Raw genomic sequence first — 12187 nt, 5'->3', positions numbered from 1 at the left:
AACAACAAGAAAGTAGAATCTGACCTTAGAATCACAGAGAATCACAGAGCCCCTCCTGCACAGCGGGCCCGGCAGCACGTACCATGTCCTCCGACCGTCACCTGTGGGACCGCCATGAGCGCTCTCCAGACTCAAGGCCCGAGGCCGTAGGCCGGGGGGACACAGCTCACCTCACTCTCCCCAGTAAAGGGGGACCACCTCTCGGCAAAGACGTCTCACCCTCTTCTGCCCGAGGGACAGCTTGAAAGATACACAGGGAAACATAGTAGAGGGTGAGGGGTTAGGCAGCCCAGAAGTGATCGTCTGCACTTCCAAGGCAGAGTGGGGCCTTTGACCTAATCACAGGGACAAAGTGAGGACGAATTTTTCCCTGCTGTGTCCCATACACCGTGACACGCCTTTCCCTGCGTAAGGAGCTAATTCGGAAGCCCCTGGCAGTGTTTCTGATGTCCTAACTTGGCATGGTGGCTGTCAGGCAGGGGAGAGGGCCTGAGCCGTGCTGGTGCTGGGCCTGGGAGGCAGGAGACATCGGCTCCACCCTGAGCTCAACCAGCACCTCATTCTGCGTCTCGGGATTCAGAGTCTCATTTATAAGCAAAGGGATGAAACTGTCCCAGGACAGGCTGTCCAACAGGAATGAAATGAGAGTCATGTAAATAACGTTTCCCAGTTGCCACGTTTAAAATGTAACAAAAAAAAAAACCAAGTAACTGATTTTAAGAACAGACCTTACTTATTCTACTGTATGTAAAATACTATCATTTTGACGTGTAATCAATATAGAAAGTAACAAGATAGTTTATATTCTTTTTACTAGACAAGTTTCAGCGTCTGATGTGCATTTGACTTACAGCACATCTCAGCTCAGACCGGCCTCCTCCCCAGCACTACTAACATCAGTAGCTGTGGCTACTCTATTGGTCAGCAACTCCAGGGGTCCCCCCAAGTGTCCTGGCTGAAAAGGGGGAGTAAGTGTCCACACTAACCCTAAAAGGATCTCTCTGAAACAAAGGCGGATTTAGTTTTAAACGTCTGAAAACCGGCGGGCTACACCTCCTTACCGCCTTGGCTACAAGAAAGCCCTCCTCCTTGATGATCCCATTCTGGATGTAAGGAAGCAATCTGTCACACAGCCAGGGTGGCCCGGCCTTCAGGTTGACTTGCCTGCTGTCTGTGTCCAGTCCCACGAAGTCCTCCTTCTCAAATAGGATGTAGAGGAGGGGGGTCTTCTCCCCAGAATTTTCGGGGTCCCCATCCAGCCACTTGGACTTGGGCAAGATGAAGAGTGACTCAGTGAAGTCTTCGATCCTCTTCTCCACCACCCGCAGTCCTCGTAGATTGAAGGCCACGTCGGTGTGCGGCTGCTCGGCCACCTCCCCATACAGCATAAAGACAAAGAGCTGAGAGTCGTAGAGCATGGTGCCATACAGCTCCTCTGTGCGTGGAGCTTCTAGAAGGTCTTGGCCAAGAGGCAGTCAGTAATGGTGACAAGGCCCATGACATTGCGGTGGGTCTGGAAGTCACTCCATCCATTCTCGGGCGCATAGAGATACCTATAGTAGATACAGAGTGCCCACTGGGAGCCGCACGGTCTGATCTGGCTCACCAAGGAGATTCCATTATAGATGCAAAAGAAATTCTCTAAGATGATCCCCACAGGTTGGACCACAATCGGGAGAGTCTGGTGGTCCTCAGCGCACTGCACGTAGTCAGGGGTGTTCATGTTGCAGGCCCTGCCGAGAAGGGAGGGTAAATCGATGTACATACTGTGCTGTGGGCTGCGGGCCTCACTGGGATGCGGCGACCTGGTGTGCACCAGCCAGAAGGCAAGGGAAGTCCAAGCAAATCGGGGATAATTTTGTCCTCAGCATCTGCACATGGCTACTGAAGCTCAGATCACATTACCCAGCTTTTGGTCTAGGCTTCCATCCCCTGCAGAAAAGGATCATTTCTTGTTTTCTGTTTCCAAGCACCTAGGCAGGCCCTGATGCAAAGTCGGTGCTCAAAACTGCTGAATAAATGAATGAATAAAGGAACTGCTTCCCCACCCCTCAGCAGGATATAATGCAAAGAACCATAGTAGGATCAAAATATCTGGATTTCAACGCCAATTTATTTGAACTCCTAAGGTGCAGAATAATGGGTAAGAAAACTTGCTTTGGGGAGGAGGGTACAGTTCAGTGGTAGAGCACGTGCTTAGCATGTTCAAGGACCTAGGCTCAATCCTCAGTACCTCATTTTAGAAAAATGAAACAAATAAATAAACTTAATTAACCCCCTCAAAAAATATTTTCTCCATTCAAAATTCAAAAAAAACCACCTTGCAATTGACACAACATTGTAAACTTGACTATACTTCAATTAAAAAAAAAACTTCTTGCCTTACAAGAATATATCTGGATTATGGAAGTTTGCAAATGTAAAATGCCTAGGGTACCACCTGCATAAGAAGAAGGAACTGTACAAATGTACTATCCCTCATTTATGAGCTATTTTTCCTTTGGGGAGATTATAACCTCTCAGAGATATTTTTCTCATATTAAAAAAAAAAAGAAAAAGAAAACACTACCTGATTCTCCATACTGCTGAAGAATCAGATAACCCTATGAAAGCATCTGACCCACAGAGTTTATTCAATAAATGTTTGTTGAATGAATGAATAAACAAGCAAAGTGAATGCTGCTCCCTGCCACAGACCATCATAATGGTACTGCTTGGAAATGCCAAGCCCACGTTCCACCCAAATCTTCACTAACCACGTGGGTGACCTGGGCAGACCTGTGTGCTTCTCTCAACACCAGTTTATTCATAAATAGAAATGAGGGCAATAACACAAACCTAAAAGGGTTAGTGAGTCACGAATGAATAGTACCCCAACTTTGCAAGATGGAACTATTAAAGAAAATTGGGCAAAGAGTCCATAGGCCCTCTCCATATTATCTCTTACAACTACATGGGAATCTACATTACATCTAAAAATAAAAAGTCTATTATTTTAAAGAGGCTATTGAGTTTAAATCAGCTCACCGTCTCAAATAAGGAACACACAGTACAAATAAGAGAATGCGCAGCCCATGAAATGCACTCAGTAAATATTCCCACTGAACCCACTGGTCCCTCCAAATTCAGAGCATGAGGATGTGTCCTCGTGGCCAGAGGCCACTGCACCTGAAGCTAAAAAAGCTAATGGTCCCCACTTTCAAAAGCCCCTGCCACCAACCTAGGTCTAATTTTGTATTTGTAATTTTTTTTCTTTTTATAAAATAGAAATCCCCAATTGCATAGCCTTCAGGTCACCAAAACCTGACCACAGAGATCATGATGGCAACCCTCCTTGGTGAAACAATAAAATGAAAAGCCATTTCCACAAGACCTCTGTGTAAATCTACTAGGGAACTTCATCCTGGACTGAGAGGAAGAGGACTGGGGAGGAGGGGGCAATCTGAGGCACACAGACCCATGGGCCACCTGTCCCACGATGGACATTACACTCAACCCTCACCCTCCAGGAACTTCAAAATACACACAGACAGAGTGATGTGGACAATATATATGTATTTTTAAAGAAATTCCGACTCTCTAGCAGGTCTTGTATCTACCGAGACACAAATGGCTTATGTGTATAATGTTTCACAAAAGCCTTAAAACATTACCACCCCAACTTGACACATTAAGAAACTAGGGATAGAGGTTTATCACATTGTGCAAGATTAGAGAGATGCCACATCAGACACTGTATTTAAACCCAAGCCTTTGCTCCAGTGCTCACACAAGAAAGTGTGACATACTGCCCCTTTCCTGCCCTCTCCCTGCAATAAATCTCTGAAGAGTCTTTTCTGTGCCACGTGGAATCACAATCACGTCAATTTACCACAAAGAGCTATGTGACTCCTTGGAGGACGTGTCAAAATCTAAAGGGTTGTGATGGGAGGAGAGATTTGAATTTTCTGTTTCTCAAAGGAAACATGGCTTTAAAAGAAACTGAAAAGCACTTATCTAGTCTAAGCCCTCATTGTGCAGAGAAGGAAATGGAGGCTCAGAAGAGATGAGGAAAGGGACTTATTAACAAATATTGCCTCAGTGCAACACCAAGCCAGCCCTGGGCCCTTCTGGGGGAGTACCTGGAAGGCCCAGGAAAATGATTGTTAGAAAAAGGAAAGAGAAGAAGCATACAAGGCCCTGTCTCTACACCACCATACCATGAAGTTCCACCAAATTATCCAGTATTGGGTGCAGCCAAAATTTAGGTGGGCTAAAGAGGTTATAGAAACCTGGAAGTCTCAACCATAGTGGAAATTCCAACATTTACTGTTTTTTTCCAAGTTCAAGCATCAGTTCAGTGGGCGCTCCATACGAGGGACTACACGAGGCCTGGAGTTCTCCCAAATACAGATCTCTATTATCACGTGTGCAAACCACACACAGGCCCACCAGAAGAAAAACGCCCACACATAAGATGGAACTACTGAAACAGAAAAGAGCCAACCAGAATATATTGCTAGCAAAAACGGTGCTGCTAGAATTAGACTCATGGACATAGAAAGCAAACTGTTGTTAGCAGGCAGGAAAGGGAGGATTAACAGATACACATTAATAAATATAAACTAAATGACAAGGACCTACTATATAGCACAGGGTACTATTTTCAATTTCTTGTAATGAGTTGTACTAAAAACAATCTGAAAAACATTTATATACATATGCATAAGCTTATAACTGAATCTCTGCTGTACATCTGAAGCTAACATGGTAAATTTACAACACTTCAATAAAAAATAATTTTATATAATAAGTAAAAATAAAAGCAACGCCATAAAAAAAAAAAGTAAAAGAACACGGTAATCCCCTTAGCTGTAGGTGGTGGAGAACTCTGCAAGCACCAAGTCCACTCGAATACTCCAGCACTGGCGGTCACTCATTCTAACCATCAGAGAATCACTTGGCTTCTACGAGGTTACTTTTCTCTTCAGTGAAAGGCTACAGTTGCATCTAATGATGTATTGAATCTCATCATTCACAAACCCAAGATTTCCCATAGGCCTGGCTCTGGACAGATGAAAAGATAGGGTCCCAGATATATTCATGTGTAGAAGAAGTTTATGCCATAAAGACATTAATTCTTCCTGCTTTGATAGACAGATTCATTGCAATTCTGATTAGAATTCCTCCCAGATATTTCATGGAATGTAACAAGTTAATTTATGGTCAGGAACAGCCAAGAAACTTCTTTAGAACCACCACTGGGAAGGGGTGGATAGGTCATGCATTTCAACTGGTCTTTCTGATGTGATGAAAACGTTCTGGAATAATAATGGTTGCACAAATGTGAATATGCTAAAAGCTGCTGAATTGTAACATTCAAGTGGGTGGACTTCATGGTGTGTGAACAATATCACAATAAAGCTGTTATATGAAAAAATCCTTCTTGCCAATTATTTTTCCCTCTATACTACTAGTCTGTCCCACAATTTAAGTAAAACAAACAAACAAAAAAAACCAAAACAAACCAGATTTTGCCAGGAGCTCTTTAGGAGTGCAATGTCCCTGGGTCTCCAACGCCTCAGGTTGTGCTGTTCCTGTTAACACACAATAGCTGGGCTGGACTAGTTAGGGACTATAAGTATCTTTTTAAGATCGACGGTCTCACGTTTCACCCTGGGAGAGTGAATGATGGAGGATGAGACAGCCTCATGCCTTCAGCTCATTTTTAACTGAACCAAGCCCTGCTTTCACCACTGTAATCCCTCTCAGTATAAAAACATGTGACATCAACAAGCACCGCCATCATAACACCTGAAAGTGTTCAAGGTACTTACCTGGGGCAGAAATCCTGATCAAGGAGACAGAAGCTCCCTCAGCACTGCCGCTCCCTTTTCCCGACTCCACCAGGAGAAGCTGGGAGTTACAGCCGCGGGCTCTCAGCCTGGGGAGCAGCGCCCACGCCGCTAATCTGGACCTCAGGGATCGGGAAAGGGAGAGGAAGGCAGCCCCGGGGTCGCGGGGCAGGGAGAGCGGGGTGGGGGACGCGGGCTGCAGCCCCGCTCGGAGGCCAGCCCCAGCCCCAGCCCAAGCCGCCCGCCCCGTCCGGGTGTGCAGACCCCGCCCGCCCGGGACACAGCCCGCCCAGTGGTGGGGACGGGTCGGCGGCCAAGGAGAGGAAGACCGGGAGGGGAGGACTCGCCGGCGGGAGAGGGGAAGCGGATGCCAGCCGCGGACTGAGGGGAGCCCGGCTGGGTCAAGAGGCGGCAGGGGCACACCTGGCCCTGGGCAGCTGTGGCCGGTGCGCCGGGGCAGGTGGCGCGGGCAGAGGGGTCTGGCCCGAGCAATCCAGCTGAACACACGCTGACTGGCGCCCTGGGGGGCTGTGACACGCCGACCGCCCTCCCGCAGCCGCCTCACCCCTTTCCCGATATCCCCTCACCTTGCACTTCCACAGCCAGAGGCCCCGGCCCCAGGCAGTAGCCAAAGGCCTACAGGGCGACAGAGCTGAGAAGCCATTGGGGCCGATCCCCGGCTCGGAGCTGGAGCTTCCAACCCGCGGTCCAGCTGGCAGCAACTGCGCATGCGCAGGAGGGCCAGCGATCCGCTCTGGGTCCTGAGAGAGAAGGGGAACCGAGGGAGGGAGAATAGGGGAGGAGGAGGGGAGGCGGGGAAAAGTGGAGGGAGACACATGGACAGGAGGAGCAGAGGGAAGGCAGTTATCTGAAATTGGGAGGGGAGTAACAGAGATGGGGAGAAAGCGTTTTACCTCTTGTGGCACCCCGAAGGAGGCAGCAGTCCTGCCTATACACCCTTCTCTTACCCGTCATTGCCCACAGCTCATATTTTACGTCCCTGGCCCAGCCCTCCAGCTAAGGTCTCTGCAGAAACCCTACGGGTATCATACCCGTTGCCCCCACAAGGAGCTAGGTTTACTGTTGCTCAGGGAACCAAGCACCCGCAGGTGTTGTTTCTCAGAACTACCTTGGGAAGAGTACATATTCCCCTTTTACACGCTGGGAAACAGGCAGGCACGATCTCTGCCTTAGCTCCACTGTCCCAAATGTTGGGCTGGCAGGGAGCGGGAGGTAAAATGTCAGAGCCCCAGAAGGAGCAGACTGCCTGAGTGTTGGTGTAGAGTCCCCATCCCTCCTGGGTAAACCACACCCCAACCTCGGGGAATAATCAAGGGCTCACCGTAGGCCCCTGTGTGTGGGAGAGCTGCCCTCAGTCCCAGTGTCCAACTTGCTAGGTAGGTAGAAGTGTTATTGAGTCCAAACTCATTCTCCTCAGTGCAGGACAGGCCAGTAAGTTGGGAGACCAAGTGTTGGGGCATGGAATAGCAAGTTTCTGTAGACCTAGATGGCAAACTAATGTCCTGGAAAACCATCTCCCCAAGTCAGAATTCAGGCTGCTTTCCTATGTGCTTGGTTTTTGCAAACTTCTTGGTGTATGAATTCTTTGTTTTTAGAATCCTTTGTTCTTGCAGCTATCTCCCTGGGTCAGATCCCTGTAAACCTCCAACAAAACAAACGTTATTTTCTATTCTGCAACGTGTTATCTTTATATGATTGGAAAAGTGTTAAATACCCTTAAAGGTCAGAGCCTTCAGAATAGGCTCTCCTGTATATTTTAGGCTCTAGGCAACATTGTTTTACAAGCAAGAAGAAGCCTAGGAGACAGAGCACAGGGTTAAAGTCAAAGGAACAGATCTAATATGGAGTCAGATTTCTTCTTTTCTATTACTGTGGCAGAAGCCACTTGAGGATTTAAATCCCTTAAAGTTAAAAATAAGTAAAACTTTAAAGGAATTTACATACATTGGTGGGAACTTGCATAGCATATCTGGAAAAGCACACAAAGGATTGTAAACATTGGCATCTCCAGGGAGGCGTGTAAGAACAGAGGATGAGGGAAAACTTCTTTCACTTGAGTATTTTTTGCTCTGTTTGAATTTTTTTAACCATATGCATATATTTCTTTTTCAGTTAAAATAAATGTGTAATGGAGCAAAGGAGTAACTAGTTCAGCAAATACAGCAGCCATAGACTCACTGAGTCATCATTTTCGATTTAAGCCAGGAAGCAATGATTGTCTCTCTCCTATGTGCCCAGTGCTGTTTTAAAACTTTTTTATATATTTTTTTTATAAAATAATAACATGCTATCCCTCACCCCTGCTCAGGGCTGGTGGGAAACCAACTGAGTTTTTATTGAGTTGTTTTCCAAGGAGTAGAGATGAGTTATAAACAGAACACAACTTCAGGGCAAAACAGGCGGACTGGTTTTCCAGCAGGCCAGATAGCGATGACGGGTTTTCAATAGAGGCGCACAGAGGCTGAGAGAGAAAGCCTCCAGGACCCTACAGAAAGCTGCCCACAGTGCCTTCTCCATGGCACTACTGAAATAGGAAAGAACAAATCTGACTCCATATTAGATCTGTTCCTTTGACTTTAAACCTGTGCCCTGTTTCCTAGGCTTAGTCTTGCTGTTTCTGCACCTTTTGTGAAACAATGTTGCCTAGATCCTGAAATATACAGGAGACCCTATTCTCAAGGCTCTGACTTTGAAGGATATTATCACTTTTCCATTCGTATAAAGATAACAAGATACAGAATAGAAAATAACATTTGCTTGTTGGAGGTTTACACGGATCTGACCCAGGTGAAGAGCTGCAAGAACAAAGGATTCTAAAAACAAAGAATTCATACACCAAGTTTGCATCAACCAAGCATTCCCGCTTCCCCTTTTTAATATAAGAAGAGCCTGAATTCTGACTTGGGATGATGGTTCTCCAGGACATTGGTCTACCATCTTCTCCACTGGCTTTACAAATTAAAGCCGCTATTTCTTGCCCCAAATCCTTGTCTCCTGATGTGTTGGCCTATAATGCACGAGTAGAACAAGCGTGGACTCGGAAACACAAACATACACTGAAAGTACGCATTTGGTATATTAAATGACCTGCTTCCACTCGTATTCCTGAGGTTTTCTTCTCTTGACCACTCCTACTTTATTTATGAAAAACCTGTCATGTGGACACATTTCCTTCTCTAGCCACTACCCTTCCATGTAAAAACTGATGCCAAGAAGGCAATGGAAGTTGCTAGAAGGTATTACCTGGCCAAAAAAGAGCAGAAGTGGGTTCTGGCTGATGTTCAGGAGCAGGCCGGGGCACCTGACAAGATGTCATAAGTACGGATAGACAGCTGGGCACCAAAGGAGAAGCTTCTAAACTTCCATGAGGGACTTGGATAGGAAGGAACAGTCCCAGACTATAGCTCTGATCCCACCACGAGCTTCCTGGGCAAGGCTGGGCAAGTCATTTAAATTCTCTAGACCCGTGCTGTCCAACACGGGAGCCACCAGCCACATGCAGGATTATGATGTTATTCTGTAGCCAGACAGAATTATAAATAAACACTTTATTGCAAAGGGTCAGCAGGTATAATATTTAAAAACATTATTGGTTATCTTGCCTTAACAAGTTATTTTTGTATGTCTAGCTTTCTGTGGGTTGTAATGCCTGCGACTAATGTTTCCCTTACAGTGAGGTATTTTGAAATTATAAGTTACTGGACACAGTACACTCATATCACAGTTGAAAAAAACTGATTAAATAAGCAAGGTGATCTGACTTAGTAGTTATCAGCAGGGGCTCTGGGGCCAGCCTGCATAAGTATTAATTCTCACTCTCCCTCCAGGGAGTTCTGTGTGAATCTTGGACAAATTATTGTTGCTGTTGTTGTTGTTGTTGTCGTTGTCATTGTTATTGTTTGTGCCTCTTTTTCCTTACCTTTTAAATAGCGAGGAAAATGTAGACTCTATCCCCTACAGTGTTGGCAGGATTAAATGAGTAAACGTCTGTGCTGCCCACTTCCCTGGGTTTCAGCATTCTCCAGGCAATCAGTGCCAAACGCAGTGGCATTCTCCACTGTCTTCGTCAGTCTGGGATTCTGTAACAAATTACCGTGTGTCGGGTGGCTTAAACAACCAGCATATTCCTTATGGTTTGGAGGCTGAGGCTTTCAAGGTCAATGTATCTGGGAGAGGATTGCCAGCTCGAAGATGGCTGTCTTCCCACTATCTTCATGGCCCAGAGAGGAGAGAGAAGCAAGCACTTTGGGGCCCTGTATAAGAACACTAATACCATTCATGAGGGCTCTACTCTCATGACCTCATTTTATCCTACTAATCACCTCCCAAAGGCCCCGCATCCCTATATCATCACCCTGGGAGATGAGGTTTCGACATATGGATTTTGAGGGGATGCATTCAGTCCACACATCGGCTAACTCTCCCAAACATGCAGTCATCAAACCTGTAGCTAATTTCAAAATAATGTTTATATCTCTCTGCCCATTTCCATTCCTACATCCACTAACACTGAAGCCCTGCTACATTTTATTTCTTATTTTCCTTGTGAGGTTTAATTGATTCCTCTAACTCCAAGGATTCGCTCACTCCAGTCTGCTTGACAGCCCTGCCAGGTAGGTCTTCCTTAAAACACCTTCCCACTTCACCTGGTTGTTTTTTAGGTGTAAATGTCAGAATTCTCTCCACACCCCATCCTAGATCTTTAATCCCTTACACTACCACTCACTATGTTATTTTCCTATTACCACTGTAACAAATTCCCATAAGCTTAATAGCTTAAACCAGCACAGACTTATTAGCTTATGGCTGTGGATGTCAGAGATCCAACACAGTTCTCATTGGGATAAATTCAAGATACCAGCAGGGTTCCTTCCTTCTAGAGGGTCTAGAAGAGAATGTTTCCTTTTTTTTTCCAGTTTACAGAGGTCACCCACCTTCCTTAGCTTGTGCCCCTCAACTTCCTCCATTTTCATGGTCAGCAGCCTTTCTGAACATTGCTCCATCGCTACACCTCCCTCTGATTTTAAACTCAGCTGGGAAATATCCTCCATTTTAAGGACCCCTGTGATTACATTCAGCCCACCTGGACAATCCAGACTACTCACCCTATTGTCTCATCTCAGGATCCCCTTGTCCCATCCCACTCAGGCAGTATGTATGTGGCTGTGACATTCACCTTGTGTAACATTTCCTCATGAGCAATTTATGGTTCAAGGCACTTATAAGTGACTTTTTGTTTTTCTTCCTTATCCTTTCTACATTCAGTTTGTCTGGTGAGATTATATGAATCCTTTTTATTTGTGCCCCTGCACTAATCTATAATAATGTATCATGGGTTTAAAGGCTAACTAATAGACAATTTAGGAGACAGAAATCCTCTAAGATTTTTAATCCTAAAATATCTGTCATCCCTTTTGCCATGTACAGTAACATGTCACAGGTGGCTACCCTGTGGCCGGGGAGGGACATGATTCTGCCATCACACTCCCCTCATTCTCACCAATGTGCTGATCAACTAACCAAGGATCTATGCTCTCCAATTCACTCACTTCCTCCTCCTTTCCATTGACTATCCTGTTCCCACCGCTTCCTTCATTCACCACATCAGGATTTCATGACCACATTCTCCCCTAAATGAAATGGGTATCTTGCATCTAATGTCTGACAGCTGTTCTTATTGTATATGCACACACTGACCTACACATAATCCCGTCCATCTCTTTATTTTCCTAGAATCTTCCAGAAGAATCAGTTCCATGATGATGATGATGATACTGACAATGATGACAGGGGCCTCTCAAGGATTCTGATAAAGAGGGAATCGATAAAGGGAGGGAATCATTGCAAAATTGCCCCAGAAACAGGCTTAAAGGTAAATAACTCATAGTGTTTAATGAAATTGACTAATATTTAACTATTTTTAAGACTTTATATCACTGAATTTAAAATTTTAACGGGAATTTTCATTCACCACTAACCAAGATTCAACTCTGGGACCAAAATCTAAGGATTTCTGTCTTCTAAAAAATTGTCCACTAGCCTTTTAAACACGTGATCCTTTTAAAAAGTTTAGTGCTGGGCTGAAAATAAGCAGGATTCATATAATCTCACGAGACACAGTGAATGTGGAAAGACTAAGAAATAAAAACAAAAAGCCATTCATAACGTCTTGAACTTTATGTTGCTCACAGGAGAAAATGTTTGCCAATGTGTGTGTCACATCAACATGACGACTGAGTGGGATGGGGAAGCTGATCTTCCTCATCAGTCATTTATGCTGATTTGTTAGATGCCAAAACAGTTTCCTCATTGAAATTGCTTCTAACAAGTAT

The 12187-nt window shown here is 45.3% G+C and overlaps 2 protein-coding genes across 8 annotated transcripts in view; both read right to left on the bottom strand.

The window, feature by feature from the left end:
• Nucleotides 1–9932, bottom strand: part of LOC140693125 (uncharacterized) — a 38446-nt gene extending 28514 nt beyond the window's left edge. For 6 of the 7 annotated variants that reach the window (XM_072957184.1, XM_072957187.1, XM_072957186.1 and 3 more), the window contains exons 1-5: nucleotides 9775–9932; nucleotides 7177–7337; nucleotides 6422–6702; nucleotides 5817–5895; nucleotides 5508–5576 (exon numbers count right to left, since the gene is read on the bottom strand). In XM_072957184.1, coding sequence (XP_072813285.1) covers nucleotides 5508–5576; nucleotides 5817–5895; nucleotides 6422–6702; nucleotides 7177–7315 — 568 coding nt within the window. In that variant the 5' untranslated portion in view covers nucleotides 7316–7337; nucleotides 9775–9932. The remainder of the gene's footprint in view (nucleotides 1–5507; nucleotides 5577–5816; nucleotides 5896–6421; nucleotides 6703–7176; nucleotides 7338–9774) is intronic. The other variant, XM_072957190.1, reaches the window with a different exon arrangement.
• The window catches only part of LOC140693127 (trafficking protein particle complex subunit 9-like), a 1110112-nt gene that overhangs the window by 223715 nt on the left and 874210 nt on the right, over nucleotides 1–12187 (bottom strand). The window lies entirely within an intron of this gene.

Source organism: Vicugna pacos, unplaced genomic scaffold (genome assembly GCF_048564905.1).
Source record: "Vicugna pacos unplaced genomic scaffold, VicPac4 scaffold_19, whole genome shotgun sequence".
Classification (NCBI taxonomy): domain Eukaryota; kingdom Metazoa; phylum Chordata; class Mammalia; order Artiodactyla; family Camelidae; genus Vicugna; species Vicugna pacos.
Note: the sequence above shows the minus strand (reverse complement) of the source record. Positions and strands in the feature narration are given on the sequence as shown.